This window comes from Cygnus olor, chromosome 2 (assembly GCF_009769625.2).
Source record: "Cygnus olor isolate bCygOlo1 chromosome 2, bCygOlo1.pri.v2, whole genome shotgun sequence".
Classification (NCBI taxonomy): Eukaryota; Metazoa; Chordata; class Aves; order Anseriformes; family Anatidae; genus Cygnus; species Cygnus olor.
The window spans coordinates 112,588,171-112,603,821 of record NC_049170.1 but is presented as its reverse complement, the minus strand read 5'-3'; the positions used below and the strand labels follow the sequence as shown (position 1 = coordinate 112,603,821).

General features: G+C 35.9%; 1 protein-coding gene across 6 annotated transcripts in view; it reads left to right on the top strand.

Annotated features, from left to right (window-relative positions):
• SS18 (SS18 subunit of BAF chromatin remodeling complex) overlaps window positions 1-11,343 on the top strand; it is a 38,590-nt gene extending 27,247 nt beyond the window's left edge. Inside the window, exons 6-11 of one of the 6 annotated variants that reach the window (XM_040550219.1) lie at window positions 809-976; window positions 1,687-1,791; window positions 3,940-4,032; window positions 4,751-4,873; window positions 7,403-7,536; window positions 9,671-11,343. In XM_040550219.1, the coding sequence (XP_040406153.1) occupies window positions 809-976; window positions 1,687-1,791; window positions 3,940-4,032; window positions 4,751-4,873; window positions 7,403-7,536; window positions 9,671-9,697 (650 nt within the window). In that variant the 3' untranslated portion in view covers window positions 9,698-11,343. Of the gene's footprint in view, window positions 1-808; window positions 977-1,686; window positions 1,792-3,939; window positions 4,033-4,750; window positions 4,874-7,402; window positions 7,537-9,054; window positions 9,286-9,670 lie in introns of those variants that run through there. The other 5 variants (XM_040550217.1, XM_040550221.1, XM_040550218.1 and 2 more) reach the window with 5 other exon arrangements.
• Window positions 11,344-15,651: the final 4,308 nt, after the last annotated feature.

Sequence of the window (15,651 nt, the reverse complement as noted above, 5' to 3'; positions counted from 1 at the left end):
ATATTTTTAATACTGAGATAACTCTTGTGAAGTGGTGCTTCAGAGGAAGTGAGGAGGCTATAGTTTTTAAAAGTTATCTCAGCATAACCTGCAATCACATAATAAAATGGCTTAATCATCATTTTCATTGCTATGTGGTGTCAGCGGGGCACTCTTTAACTGTCTGCTTTCATTACTGGTTTGCGTTTCTCCAAGTCTTAGCCAGATTTTCTTGGTTGGTAAGACATGGACAGTGCTTCATCTCTGCTGGTCTCTTCCTGTGGCTCGTAGAAACTTTCTGCAGCTTAGTATGGAAGATTTTTTTAACAGTTCTTGTGGGTCTTTCTTCATAATGCATTTTGTGTGATTGTCTGACTTGGTACAAGTGGTTTGTCTTTATAGGCTAGATAAAATTGTTTGTGATAACAGCTAGGTGGTTTGTTTATGGACTATAACAACTATATGTGTATTAAAACTATGCCCTGAGGAATTTGTAATGACAAGTTATAGAAACATTATTTAACAAGTTTTCACCACCAGGTATTCATCTATGCTTTCTTTGAAGGTGATTTTTAAAACAAACAAAAGCAGAACTTTAGCTGAAAGCAGTTTTGCTTAGGCTCAGTTCTATTTTGTAACTTGGTTACTGAATTGATTGCTTACATTCACCGCGTACCTGTCTGTCCAGAAACAACCAACCCTGAGAGCATTAGAAGCACAGAAAATTTTTTGATCTGTTTTTAAATTGAGTTTTCCCTGATAGATATTTTTTAAAGATTTAATCGCAAATCAGGCGTTGCAGAAAACATTTGTTGTTTTTGTCTTGTAGGTCCAATGATGCACCAGCAGCCTCCTTCCCAGCAATACAACATGCCACAAGCAGGTGGCCAGCATTACCAGGGACAGCAGCCACCTATGGGAATGATGGGCCAAGTTAACCAAGGAAATCACATGATGGGTCAGAGACAGATTCCTCCATACAGACCACCACAGCAAGGTAGGACTTCACTTCAGTGTTCTTACATGGCTTTTAAATAACCATTAAAAATATATATATATTTTGAGTCACGTTCTTGCATACACCAGATTTCAGTCAAATCATTGGGTGACCAAGTTACAGCCTGTACATACTCTTTTTTTTTTTATCTTCGTAAGGGTGATTCTTGAAGCAATAGGTTACTGGTATCAACGTGAAACATGAAGGCGAGTTTCTTTTGAGTTCTTTCTAACAAAAAATATCTAAAAATATGCATCTCGTATGCTGATGCAGAATTCTGTTTTGATATTAAAGTGATAGGTGTAGAAAAGAAACAGAGTACCTGTTTGGTTCTGAATTTGCTCAATTACAAAAAAAAGGAACAGTGTTGTGCAATATTGCTTTTTTCGTTTTTCCCAGTCCTTTTAGAAAAGGAGTAACTTCGTTTTTAACACCTTGGGGCTGTTATATGCATGTTCCTAAAATGAGCTCAGAACTGACGTTTGATACGTATATACATGCTTAATCTCGTGCAGCCAAACAACTGTGTGTGTATATATAGATGTATTTTTAAGAAAAAAAGTCAATTGGATTACATGTTGTCTGAAATGCAACAATATATGGGTGGGGAGTACATTTGAGAAATATTTCTCATAGTAAAATCAGAAAATAGCAGGCTTTATAATAGAGAAAACAAGTTATTTACATATTGACTGGTTGTGGTTTTTCAGGCCCACCACAGCAGTACTCAGGCCAGGAAGACTATTATGGGGACCAATACAGTCATGGTGGACAAGGTCCTCCAGAAGGCATGAACCAGCAATATTACCCTGATGGTAATCTCTCATAAATGTTAACTTTCCCGTTTTCTATACCTGCCCAATATTAACGTAGACAAATGCCCAAAGTTAGGGAATGGGACAGCAATAGTAATTGAATATCATACCTCACATTTACGAAACCTTCCAAATTCAGAATTGTTACTGTAGTTTAAGTTACTGTGACTAGTTAAATACTCTGAGGAAGTCGTAAAATTAACTTGTAATAATCCTATTTGAAACTGTAACAACAGTTTTAGTATTTCAAAATGAAAGTTCTGTATTTGGTGTATCTAAGGAACCCTCTATGCTTTTAGCATATCTAGTATAATGGAGATTAATTAGAACAGTTATCATAACTTTATTATAAATAAGAAAGGGGGTGATATCCTTTTATTAAGGAGTCTATTGAAATGGAAAAACTTGCTTAAAAGAAGTTTTTTCTGTAAATGTTCTATTTTTTAACTTAGTGCTTAGTTCTAATGCTGCACAAATGTATTATTGCAGCTATTGGTATGGGCCTTCAGCGTAATTTTTACAAAGGAATAAAATGGTCCCTGCCCTGAGGATCTTGTAATTCTGAATCCTCTTTAGAACTCCCCCCAGTGCTTTCAAGACAAGACCATAACTTTGAATTGCATAAATCTCTCCTTCTACCTCATGGAATTTAGAGTTTTGAAAGCTATTGGGTTGTGTTATAAGTTAGAAAAGTTGTGAATAACCTGTTTTTAGGCTGAGCAGAGGCTGGGAGAACAAAGATGTTGGTTCACTCATGACTACTGTGAGAACTGTGTGCAACCTAATGGTATCTTACAAAGTTCAAGGAATGTGGTAGATGTTGATGTTTAAGGGAAAAAAAAAGAAACATACGAAGCAAAGATATGTAATTGCCAGAGCAACTACTCATTGCAAATAGAAGGATACAAGTTAGTTGTCTGAATTTTAAATTCTATTAAATTGACTTTAAGATGCATCAAGCTATATGTATAGATGTTTACGGGTGTTATTTTTGGAGCTAAATGTGCAGTTATTTTGCAAGTTGCATAGCTTGTAATTATTAACCTTCTCTTTTGGAACTTTTGTGTTAGACAAGAACTTGAAATGGTTATGATCAATTTACTGTAGTAAGGGCAATTGGATGTTACCGTTGACAGTTCTGTGGCAGCGCTGATGAATTCAAAGACCTATTCCTTCTAAAGATTCATTTCTAATCACTACCTCATTATTCCTCTTCAATAGAATGTAAAGAGCATATATTTTACGACTTGTGTTAATGGTTATGTATTTATATTAGATTCAGTCAATGAAGTATTGTAGAGTTCCAGAACTAATTACTAATTAGTTTTAAAACTGTTTTCTCCTAGACTACCTTCTTGATATAATTTTATTCCAGATTTAAACACAATTTTGGCTCGTTTTCTTGACCAGGGTAGCAATGCAATATATTTTTGTCATCTGTAAGACACGTTTGTTCTTAAAGCAACAAAGAGGTAGGGTGCTTACTGAACGTATTGGTTTTGTAATCAGAGATGCCTGTAGTATCTGAAAAGGAAGGCTCGTTTGTACTGATTCTGTTCAGGACTAGAATGTAAGAGGAAAAGTTTACTTTTAAGCCTTGTAGGAATTCTGTTCATAGGGAAAAGTTGACCTTGAGAATGTTATTTTTCTGTCACTTCAAAATTTAATGTAGACTGTGGTTCATAACTTCATTGAGCTTTATTTGTTATATTTCACACTGCTTTTAGCATATGCTTTTGAATTGGAGATCAGCAGAACAGGTGTTAGACAAAGTATGATAATTGCTTTCTTTGTTCATTCTAATTTAATTCAGGTTATTTACATGTGAAAGGCCTAAATGCTTTCATTTTTTTGAGTGAAAGATAAAGTACTTTTTTTTCCCCCAACAAGGATTATCAGAAGGTTAAGACCATCCCGTGCTGTGATGTTGCTAAAACTAGTGATCTAAGCCTTTTTTTTCCTGTCACATGTTAATTCAATATGAAAGGAAATCATATTAATAAATCTTTGGCTAATACAATTGAAAATTATTTTTCATGTATATCCAGTTGAAAACTTTTTTTCCTTTTTCTGAGAAATGAAATATTCTTAGGGTTTTCACTCAGAGGCCATTAACGTTTCTTCCTGTCTCTTGTCGAATTGATGTAGGTCATAATGATTACGGTTATCAGCAACCGTCGTATCCTGAACAAGGCTACGATAGGCCTTATGAGGATTCCTCACAACATTACTACGAAGGAGGTATCTATATACCTTCACACACATACGCACATACATTCCCTTTCCTCCCCCACCCGCAACGGGAACAAAAATTCCTGCACAACACAACTTATACCCATGCAAAGCTCTTGTAGAATACTAGTTGCTGGCTGTCTTGAAAATTGCAGGGAACTTGAAGAATTCAGAATAATTTCTTGCAAACACCTAAAATATATAACCACAATTTGCCATTTCTAACAACAGTAAAATGACTAAAACACGTTAGAGATTTTTTTAATCTCAATGAAAATTTTTATTTAAACATAAATTTGTTGGTTCAGTTGTATATCTTTTTGTGTGTGTATATATTTTGTATAATTATAGTGCCGTTAGGAAACAGCTTGCTGATCTTGTGTAGCTAGTCTGTGCTCTTGTAGCTGTCCTTAATTTTGTCTTTTTTTTTATTTTATTTAGCATAGTCATGATCTTATGACTGTGATGTTCCAGTAAATGTAATGCTCGTTTGGCAGAGATGCTGAAAATGCTGCAGTTCAACTTTGCAAAATTGGCTTTAACTGCAGTTTGTTTGGCCGAATTCCTTCTGTTTGGTTTGAGTTTTCTTTGTTTCGTTCAGTTTTTGAAATCAATATTGCATTTTCATTTTGTTCTTGTGTTGTTGGCTGTGCATCTTAGAAGGAAAAATATTTAATGAAAGTAAGTATCTTCAGTTGTTCTTTTCTTTTTTGCAATCATCTTACAGGAAACTCACAATATGGTCAGCAGCAAGATGCATATCAAGGACCACCCCAACAGCAGGGTTATCCACCACAACAGCAGCAATATCCAGGCCAGCAAGGCTATCCTGGACAACAGCAGGGTTATGGTAAGAGCCTGAGGGTGCAGACAGTAATCGCAGGAAAGACTAACTGATCCTCATATGTTATTCTCTCCTTGTTTTACTGGGTTGAAAAGCTAAGCTTGTACGAGAAACCTGTTTCAATGGACCAAAACAAAGTGTAGAAGACAGTATCTGTTGGGAAGCAGGTCTGTTGGCAAGCTTGGATGATGTGGTTGCACAGAAAGCTGAACAGTGCTCAGATAACATTTTCACAAGTGTTTGTAACTTATAAAGGGTTTGCTCTTTTCTGTCCTCAGTAGGTGAGTACAGAATCCAGAGGGCACAAGGATGGCACAGAGTCATGTATACCCCTTCACCTCTGGATTTGGCATTTAAAACAAGATTTTAAAAAAAAAAACTATTTAAAATTTCATAAAACACAAATGAATCGTTCTATTAAGAATTGTTCTATTAAATTTCTTGTACACATCAGTAGAGAAATGAATAGGAGCATTACCTATGATGCTTTCTAAGAATTTGTCTTAGAAATGTTTGCACTGGTAGTGCGAACCTTGCAATTTATGTCAGGAATGAGAAACCCTCTGCCACAAGTGAGATGATGTGTCCTTTGGATTCAAGGAGAACCTCCCAAACAGGAAACTTAGAGTAGTAGTACGGAATTTTTGTGTGTTGTTTTTTGAAAGCTTTAAGTGAGAAAATCATACAGAAAATACTGATCTTAAGCTTTTGCTTGATTGCATATTGTAAAGCTGTACATATCTTATCTTAAAAGATCCAGCCTGTGAGAAGGAATCTCTGAAATCTAGTTCCACATATGCTGACTTCTAGGTTTGTGGTAGGTTTATATGCTAAGACTTCCAGCATTATGGGTATACATGGAATTCCGTAGCTGACTTCTTTGCCATGGAGATAAAATCCCAGGTTTGCATTAAATCCAGTTATGTTGAGACAGAGTTAAGTTTTAAGGGGATCCACTGAGATTTAGAAAAATTCCTCCTTTTGGATGTTATGGGTAAACTAATAGTTCTAAAATGTTTGTATACTTAAATTCTGCGAAGCTTAACATAAGAACAGACTGAAGATCTATCTAGCTTACTATTCTGAATGTTGTCAGAAAAGAAAAATTTTATTCTGAAAATTTAGGTTAAGAAATACTAGAGGAGAGGGATGAAGATATCCATTGGAGCTACTTACAGCATTTTTAAACACAAAAAATTTTTCAATTTATTTTTAAAAGCAAAAATAGATATTGAAGTCCCAAATTAATAGATTCCATTTTTATTTTATAAAATCTATCGCTGAATATTTAGAATTCAACCATAAAGAATTACCATGAATAAATAAAAGCTAAGTTTCATTTGTCAGGTGAACACAGCACTTTTTAGGATATAGTACCCTTGCTCGATTTAATATTTAATTGCTTTCTAATTTGCAAAAATAAATCAGCATCCCAGTCATCATTATAAATCTTTAAGATTTTTGTCCCACTGTTCAAAGCTGAAACTGCATAGTTCAAGGAGATTTGAGGCCTGAGGAGAATGGTAATAGGCTATGGAGCTTTTCTTTGCTAGGTCATCTTTCTGACCATCTCATGGATCCGGAATTACTAAAAGAGTTACCAGCTGATGTGGTTTTGATTTTAAAGAAGGTACTTCTGTGGAGTCTCAATTCTTCCTTACTATGCCGGTTTTTAAGGCACGGTGTTGAAATAGCTAGTGTCACTGAAATACTCAGTACTTCATATCTCCCAAGGCAGGAGGGGATGAGGTTAATTTTATTTGGAACGTGTCTGCACTACTTGATGGTAGCAATGTGCAGCTTCCCATGGTACACAGGCCGAGTCCCTGTGAATAGTGACAGAGTTTGTCCTGACAAAAGAGCTGCTTCCTTTTACAGCCAAAAAAGGCTGGACCCAAAGTTCTTTATCCTATTCCTGGAAAGTTAAGATGACTAGAAGAGTAGGGAGTAGACGGTGCCCTTTTTTCATCCTACAATAGCATTTACCGGTTGTCACATCTCACATTTTATGCATGTAACTTGCTTGCCTGACATCCCATTTATGATTTCCTGCTGTGGTGTGAGAACTGACTTTTTGGCAGTGCAGCACTGCTGATCTCTTCAGAGAGTCCAAGTACTAAATGCAGTTGATCATATGGCTGCTCCTGGCATTAGGAAGTTCTGAACTGGAGTAGCACGCAGCAGGAGGAGAGTGTGCCCCCCTAAATGGAGAGTGCCGGGGTTTATAGTTTATCACTTCTTGCCTTGTTCTTCTCTATTCTGTGACCTTATGTGTGGAACTATGTGCACTGGTAATTAAAAATAAAAAATTAAAAAAATGCGACGGTTAGAGCACAGGCCATGTCAGGTAAGGTGCTTTTTTAAGGGTGAGAGAAGGACCACTGATCCCTAATGTGTTCTTAGATAGAAGACCTGGTTGCATGGTTGTGATACTTAGTCCTGCTCGGCTGTAAAAATCCAATGCTTTTCCTGTTTGTTTCCTAACTCCTTAAGCCATCTTTTTCTTTTTTTCATTTCCATGTTACCATTCTCCAGGTCCTTCCCAGAGTGGTCCCGGACCTCAGTATCCCAATTACCCACAAGGACAAGGCCAGCAGTATGGGGGATACAGACCCACGCAGCCTGGGCCACCACAGCCACCACAGCAGAGGCCTTATGGATATGACCAGGTATTCTTCCATTCAGTCAGAAAGTTATGATTCTTACACATTCATTTGATAACTTCAGTTTCCTGTGACATTTAAACTGACGAATCTGAGGACATGGTCTCTCTGGTGTGTATATATAGTTCTCGTGGGTGTTGTTTCCAGGTGAGATACCCAGAAGCATTTGTCTAGAGGAGTGTTTAGTCATTCTTCTCTGAGTTTGCAAAGTTTAATGCAATTTGGCAAAGTGAGACCCTCCAGACGATACTTGCAGGCTGTAAAAATTAAGTTGATCTGTTTCATAGCCTAATGTGGAATGATAAATATGAAAATTGAGGTTCCTAAATCTCATGCTGCATCATTACTGCTTTGCAATAAAAATGATTTAATTGATTTTTTCCACAAACAGAAATCCAGTAATCCTTGTTTCCAGTTGCAGAAGCACCTCAGGTGTACAACTTCTTACTGTAGAGCTGTGTGAGGAGATAGCAAGCCTTCTTTGCACAGGTTTCCTCTGAGCAGTATTAAAGGGACGCTGAACGTGGGAAAGAAGTGACCAGAAAATCAACTGTTTCTTTCCCATTGCTTCTAAGATAAGTTTAAAACAAATAAAAATACCCCACCAAAACAATAGGCTGGAGTTTTACTGGAGGACTCCTGGGGTGGGTAGAAAAACAAGAAACACAGTCTGTCGTCTTACTAAAGTATAAAATACAGATGTTATTCCTATAGGATGTACTGAACTCTAAAAAAAATCTAATCCTTGCAGCATAAAAAATTCAGGAATGTCATTGAAACACACAGTATTATTCTCCCTGCCATAAATAACATATATTTAGTTATCTCCATTTTAAGATACAGTTGAGTTTTTAGTGTTTTTTAAAAAAATAATAAAATCCTGATATGCCAGTAGAAGATCAGTTGAATTTAAGAACTTTCCTTTAAAAGTGAGAGTAGCAACAATTACCTGCATTTCTAAAGGAGAGCAGCTGGCTCCCTTTCTACAGAAATTAGAAAAGACAAGGAAGAAGAAACAGACAAAACTCTTTCAGTGTGGCAATTCAGAGATGCATTTCTAATTACTGAAATGAAAACGAGATGCTCATGCACTGAACTACTAGCTTCCTCATATAAAGAATGAGCTGCATGAAAGTGCTCAGGTTGTGGCACATGTAGAGTTAAGGAAACAACTTCAGTTTGCTGAGTTTTTTCCAGCTTTCTGTGCAATAGAAGTTGATAACCCTCTGTAGGTATGCTCTAGTCCTTCAGTTTGTGCAATTTAAGTTCTACAGGGAAGCACAATTATAAAAGACCTCTCCACACTTCTGTGCCAGCCATTCCCAGAGGAATTACACTGCTTAAATTCTCATCTGTTCTGAATCTTTTCTTCCTGATTGGCATAATACAATGGAAAAAACTGACACTGTAACATAAAAATGAAATTTAAAGTATTGCCGTATTGTGATGGTACTTAACATGGAATAGTGCTGAGGCTGCGCTTTGGAGAATGTTTGCTTCATAGCATGCTACATGTTTCTACAGACCTTGAACCTTGTAGTGAAGGATCATGATAAACTTGTAGCACTGATGCTTTCACCTCTGCTCTCCTCTGCAGTATGTGATGTTATCAATGATGGTAATAATTCTGTGAAATGGAATTATGGAATAATTGATCCTAGTAGGATAAGCTTGCTAATTCTTTGTGTACCTTGGTTTTTGAGCTACATATCGGTCTATTCCGTGATGCTTGATAGATGAATATTTTACATATCTCTGGAAGCAGGTTAGTTTCCTAAATTTGTTGAATTTAGGTGACCTTGTCTTATTTTAAAATAAGTGTTGAAGTTAAGGTGGGAAAGAATTACTGTCTTTCAGTTTTGGTGGCGTTCTGCAAATTTCACAGTGGTGTATTGAGTTTAAAGGCATACCATTCTGATCAAATTAGATTCCTGGCTTTAAATTCATTTCATCTTGCATTAAAACAAAGGATTTTTTACTGAGGTGAATCTCTATACGTAGTCAACTCAGTTTACCATTTGTTGTCATTTGTGTTCACCTCTTAACATCATAGTTTGTTTGGAAGACCTTCTGATTTGAGCTTTTAATACAGGATAATATACCTTGTGGTCTAATTATATGTTTTGAATTTTCTTTTTAGGGTCAGTACGGAAATTACCAACAGTGAAAAGTATTCACATTCCGGTAGGCAATATCTATTAGCAGCCATATTGTCTTCTCAGCACTATGGACACCTTCCTGAGATGAGAACCTCCCATTCCATCTAGTTTTTGGAAAAATCTTGTGGCTGTTTTATGGTATACAGTCTTCATGGGTTAATTGTTAAAGACTGTAGATTCTCAGAAACTGATTTCACATCTCTACTCTAGATGGCAATATTGGACAGAAAATATGTGACATAACAATTTGCAGTGAGTTGAGAACTGTATATCAAATAGACTGTTACAGACTGAAAGGTGCGAACAGCTTTGTATGTTTATGAAGGTTATGGGAATTTAATATTTTTTCCACAGATTTTTTTTGTAGGGGAAAAGGGGAAATGCACACTTTTTACAGCAGCAATATTTTGTATATTATGTTTTTCATGTGGTGAATATGCAAGACAGTACACTACTCGTTGGGCAGGATAAGAAATCTACAGTTAAAAATGGGTAGGGGCATGATAAGTGCTTGATTGTGTAAGTCTCGAAATGGTGTACAATAAAGATAGTGAAAAAAGATGAAGAGCATCACACATCACTGATAGGTTCATGTACAAAGAATAAGAATCCCAGTTATCTAAATGGGAACATAATTAAGGACAGTATAGTCTTGTGCAAAGATTAATTTTTTAAGCTTTTCAATTTTTCTGAGTGAAACATTTTTGTAAAAATGGTTTCTAACATAGTTTGACAATTTTCTGCGACATTTTTTGGGTAACAAGATAAACATTTGGGTTGTATTTCTCAAGTGTTTTGTCACAGCTTCACATAAGCAAGCTGTAATCCCTCTTAATAATTGCAATAACAAACAAAATGAGAAGTGTTAACTTTACTTGGCTTGAATATGCAAAGAATTTGAAAAAGAATATGGAGGACAGGACTGTATTGTATAAGTATTTTAACCTTTAGTTGAATAATTTGTATGTATCAAAATAGCCTAGAAGACTTTGTAAAACCTATCTAAACTTTCCTGAGTGGGAGTTAATATCTTTAGAAAGGGGGCATTTTGTGTGTGTGTCCATTTTTCTTATTGGTTAACATGAGACCAAGGGACGTTTTACAACATCAAATATAAAACCTGTTGGTGAGGTAAATGCCAAATTTTGTTTTGAACTGCATTAATGCTTATAGTGTTGCATGTGAGATAGAGGCAGCACCTTGATCAGTAGCATAGTACACAAAAAAAAATTGGGTTTGAGGCTGTCCTGCAACTGTGTATCAGATAAATGAATGTTCTTTTGTGCAGGAATGTGTATTCAAGAATTCCTGGCAATGTTTATAAAGGACAAAATTTAAGACTAGCCCAGGAGTAAAATCTTATTTTTTCAGTTGGTGATCATATTAGGGGAAAAAAAAGGTGTCCATATTATGTATGGCAATATATATGGAAGACAAGATTTTCAATTTACTCATTTTTAAAGGGAAAGCAATTTTTTCCTTAAAGTTTTTTCATAGAAAATACACATCAAGATTTGAACAGATACGGCATGAGGAACATTATTATGAATGAAATGCTTGTAGGTTCTGTGCCAATTTTCCACCACTGTGTACTTCATTGCTATTTAAAACTGTACTCCATCAATTCTAACGGAAGAATAAATTATTTGTGATTTTAATTTTCTCATTTGTTTCTTTAAATTAGATCCCTATCACTCTGATGTCTCATCTGGAGACTCTGCTGTGGGTTTTTATTTTAGAGAAGTTTGGCCAGGATAACCAAACTGTATTTGCATTCTAGGACTTTATCAAAATTCTCTTGCCATAGCCAAGTTAATTAGAATTAACTGTTCAGTAATCAGCATGTTGTGTAGGTTGTTTGTTACGAAATTCTTCCTCTGAAAATGAAGGTCCATGAGGCTATAATCAAGATGACTGAATTAGATAAATGAGTTGAGGAGGCAACAATGTGTTGAACCCAACCTGGTGTAGATATGTTATCTCATTTGAAATAAGCTCAACTGACATTAAGAAATAATTTGTCTTGCCAGCCCATCTTCTGTTGTCTTATTCTCCTTTTTAATGGAAACTAAAATTGCAATTTTAATAAGCAGAATTTCCTCCAGGGTTTCCCTCCTAGAGACTACTGCATTTTCAAGGTTTAATTGTTTTATAACGGTCCTGTTTCGTAAAACTTTTTAATTGGTGGTGACAAAAATTACCTTATTCCTCTGATACTATGCCAGCAGAACAACTCAAGAGGAAACAGCTCCACTCAAAATTGAGTATTCCTACCAAAATTATGTATTAAAAAAGAACCGGTTTTCCCTAAACAAAAAGAAGCATGTATGCACAACAGGAGCATGATGATGAAACAGCAAGATACAAGGTTCATTTTAGTAATTATTATTTATTAACTAAAGACCAACCAATAGCAAACTTGTGAAAAAGGTGTTATATTTTAGAGTGTAAAAAATAAGAGCTAAGTGAGAAATTAAGAAAGCATATAAAGTATGTGAACAGAAATGGTACAAATGTCCAAAGAGTAAAGAGGAGTAGTTAACGAATTAAATGATTTTTAATTATTGAAGTGCTGTGACTTTTGCCATCATATTTTGCTCTTTCTTTCCAGATAGTTTTGTCTTCCTTTCTGCTCTAGTAAGGAGTCAGAATAGGCAAAAAATGGTGAGCTGTTTGTTTGGAATTAAATTGGCTTCACCACGTTCTAATATCTGTAAGCAAAAATGCTGTTTTATAAAGCAGAATAAGTGTATCTTTCTGCAAATAGACCCTCTTTTATTTTCCTAAAATTAGTTTTAAATGCTTAAAGTAATTGCATTTAAAAAAAAAAAACTCCTGATAAAGATGGGCAGAGACTTCAGGGCAAAAATATTGTACTTCTGCAGTTCTTGCCACAGAGAATGCTGGAACATACTTTCATGTTTTTTTGAAAAATAAAAAGTATCTTAGATTCCAAAAAGGTGGCAATACTTAAATTTATAAAAATGAAGAGAAATTGTTACATCAGCAAGTCCAGGTGGAATTCAGCCAGAAGCCCTGAAGAAATTTAAAAAGTACCTGATATTTCTATGCAGGCAACAGTTCCTGTACCATAAAATAGGTAAATTTGCTGTACTATAAAATAACTGTGAAATCCTGTGAAATGAACCCAAATGCACCTTCTAAAGTAAAAAGATAACTGGATAAAGTAGTAAGTTTAAAAAAAAAAAGTGTAGATTTAAACATCTGTCAACTATTATAGTACTTATATGAAAGTATATATAGTACTATATTAAATAGTATATGCGATGATAAATAAAAACAGTATAACAAAACTATCTTAATTGATTAGAATTACTTTAAGAGATTTGTAATAAAATCCAGTGGAATTGCGCTTGATTTTTACATTCACAAATCTTGAAATTCTCTGAGAAGCTTCCGTCAAGATGGAATATCCAGCAAGGTTGACTCTGAAGCACTGGAAACCAGATGAAGCGAGAGGGGAGGAGAGTAGGAATAAATGTTAAATATCAAAAATGATGAAGATTGATAATAAATTATGCCAGAGCTCTGTTGGGACCACTGATTAACACTCACTAAATGAAGTGGAGAAAAGAATATATGTTCAGGTATTACAGTGAGGTGGAAATAGTACTACTTAGATTGTTCAGCACTGAAAACTTTGAGGAAATGCAGCTGACCACAGTAGAACTTACTAAATGGGTATGTGTACAAATACAACATAGTAGGTACTGGGTAGGATAATACCAACTCAATCATACAGAGTTAATTAAGTGTCAGGAGAAGTTCTGTGGCTAGTTCAGTAAACTTCTGTTCAGTAGGTGTTGGGTTTCTTTATTTCAGAAATCAGTACGTGTAAAACAATTGTATGTAATAAACAGTAGGTTTTGCAAGGGTGCAGACAATATGATGAAAATGGAAGGCAACACCTTTAAATCCGTAATACGAAGCACTTTTTACAACATTCACAACTGCAAACTCAATCCACAGTGTATTATTAAGGTTAGGGGTGTAGGATTTATAAAAAGGAAATTATGTATACAAATATGTACAGTTGCATTAGATCAGATTAAATGGTTTCTTTTGAAATAATATAAAAACTTGTGCTTCGCAGCTTTATGCAACAAGCAGCATGCTAGAGTTTGGAAGAAATTTCCGCTGGTTCCTTCTTGACAGTCAGTATTGTGTGTATACACAGATTTTGTTTAGTCTGAATTTTCAGAATCTTACTCTGCAAAAGCAGGTAATGGGCATCATTAGCACCAAGAACCAGGCTGTTGGATTAGGTTGCAGAGCTAAAGTGAACTGTGCATCTGAACTGGAGGTGCATTGTTCTGTTCAGAAAATGATTTTTTTTTTGCAGTTCCAATATGTAACTGCTGGGATACAGTTAATTTTCTTCCTAGTAGCTGGAAAGGTTCTGTGTTTTGGATTGAGGGTGAGAATAATGCTGATAACACAGCGATGTTTTAGTTGCTGCAGAGTGGTGCTTACACTAAGTCAAGGACTTTTCAACTCTTCACTGCCCTGCCAGGAGGAGGCTGGGGGTGTGCAAGGAGCTGGGAGGGGAGCTGACCCCAACTGGCCAAAGGGATATCCCATGCCATATGGTGCTGTGTGAACAATAAAAGGGGGGAGATGGTCGGGGGGCGGCTGCTGCTCGGGGACTGGCTGGGCATCGGTTAGCTGCTGGCGAGCAATTGCATTGTGCATCACTTGTGGGTTTTTTTGTTTTCCTTTTTTTCATTTAATTTTTTCAACTGTCCTTATATTAACTGCTGTGTTCTCTCATGTTTTACCTTTTTCTGTTCTCCATTTCCAATGGGATGGGGAGTGAGTGAAAGGCTGTGTGGTGCTTAGCTGCTGGCCAGGTTAAACTACAGTATGGTGGAATATATCACAAAACTTACGTGAACACTGACATACTTCCATTTCAAACTTGCTGGATGCTTTCACTCAATTCTCATAAGCTTTCTACGACAGTTTTTCAAGTTCTTGACTTAATTTAGCAGAATGTATGATTTTCCATGCCTAGACCTGATTATTTTACAGGAGATGTCTTCATTTTTCTATAGATAACATTTTCTAATTTTCCTTTACCATTCTTCACTTGGTCTTAAGAAATGAAGGCAGTTCAGTATGTAGGTGGCTTTGCACGTTCCCATATCAGGTTTCAGGTGGGAAAGCTGGGGATGGAAAGAAAGCTGCTAGAACACCAGTTCTTAGTCTGAATTGTTCAGAACACAGCATTATATTCACTTGACACTTTTTAAACAAATGGCGTAGGTGAATTGCCATATAAATGCTTTTGCATTTTGGTTCATAATTTTCATTGCGTCTAAAAGTTAATTTTACACAGCATAAATTCTAATCACCTACTGCAGTTGGTGTTGCCAGAAGTGTGCTGGCATCTTGACACAGCTCCATTACAGATGCATTTTTAGAAAAATGCCATTTGCTAGGGCAGGTTTGGTAGGAATACACATTTTGTTTTCATGAAATTGTTACATCAGTTCTATTTCCTAACTTTTTCAGCAAACTTCAGGTCAAGTGAAGAATTTTTAGTTTCCAGTAACAGCGCTTCTCACCCTGGAGCCTTTAGACTTGTTCTCCACAGGGCTACAATATAAACAATTGCCATCCTTCTTAGAGTTTCTGTCTAAATATTTGTTAATGGCCTTACTTGTTAAGGTAGCTTCTTGTCAAGCTGATCTGGTGTCAGTCTCAAAGGTTAATGATCTGTGTATCCTTTTTTTATCTTTGTTTCCCCAGCAATGGTAGAGATCGTTCAAGAGCTATCTTTTTTATATGAGCACCTACATAACTACATCTATACGGTTGCTCCCAAGGCTGTTTCCAGCTTGGATACAATACAATGTTTGCCTTCTACCATGAAACATCTTACTTAAAACATACTGTTGGGGAAACAGCTCTGCTAATAAATGCCAGAGTTTTTAATTTC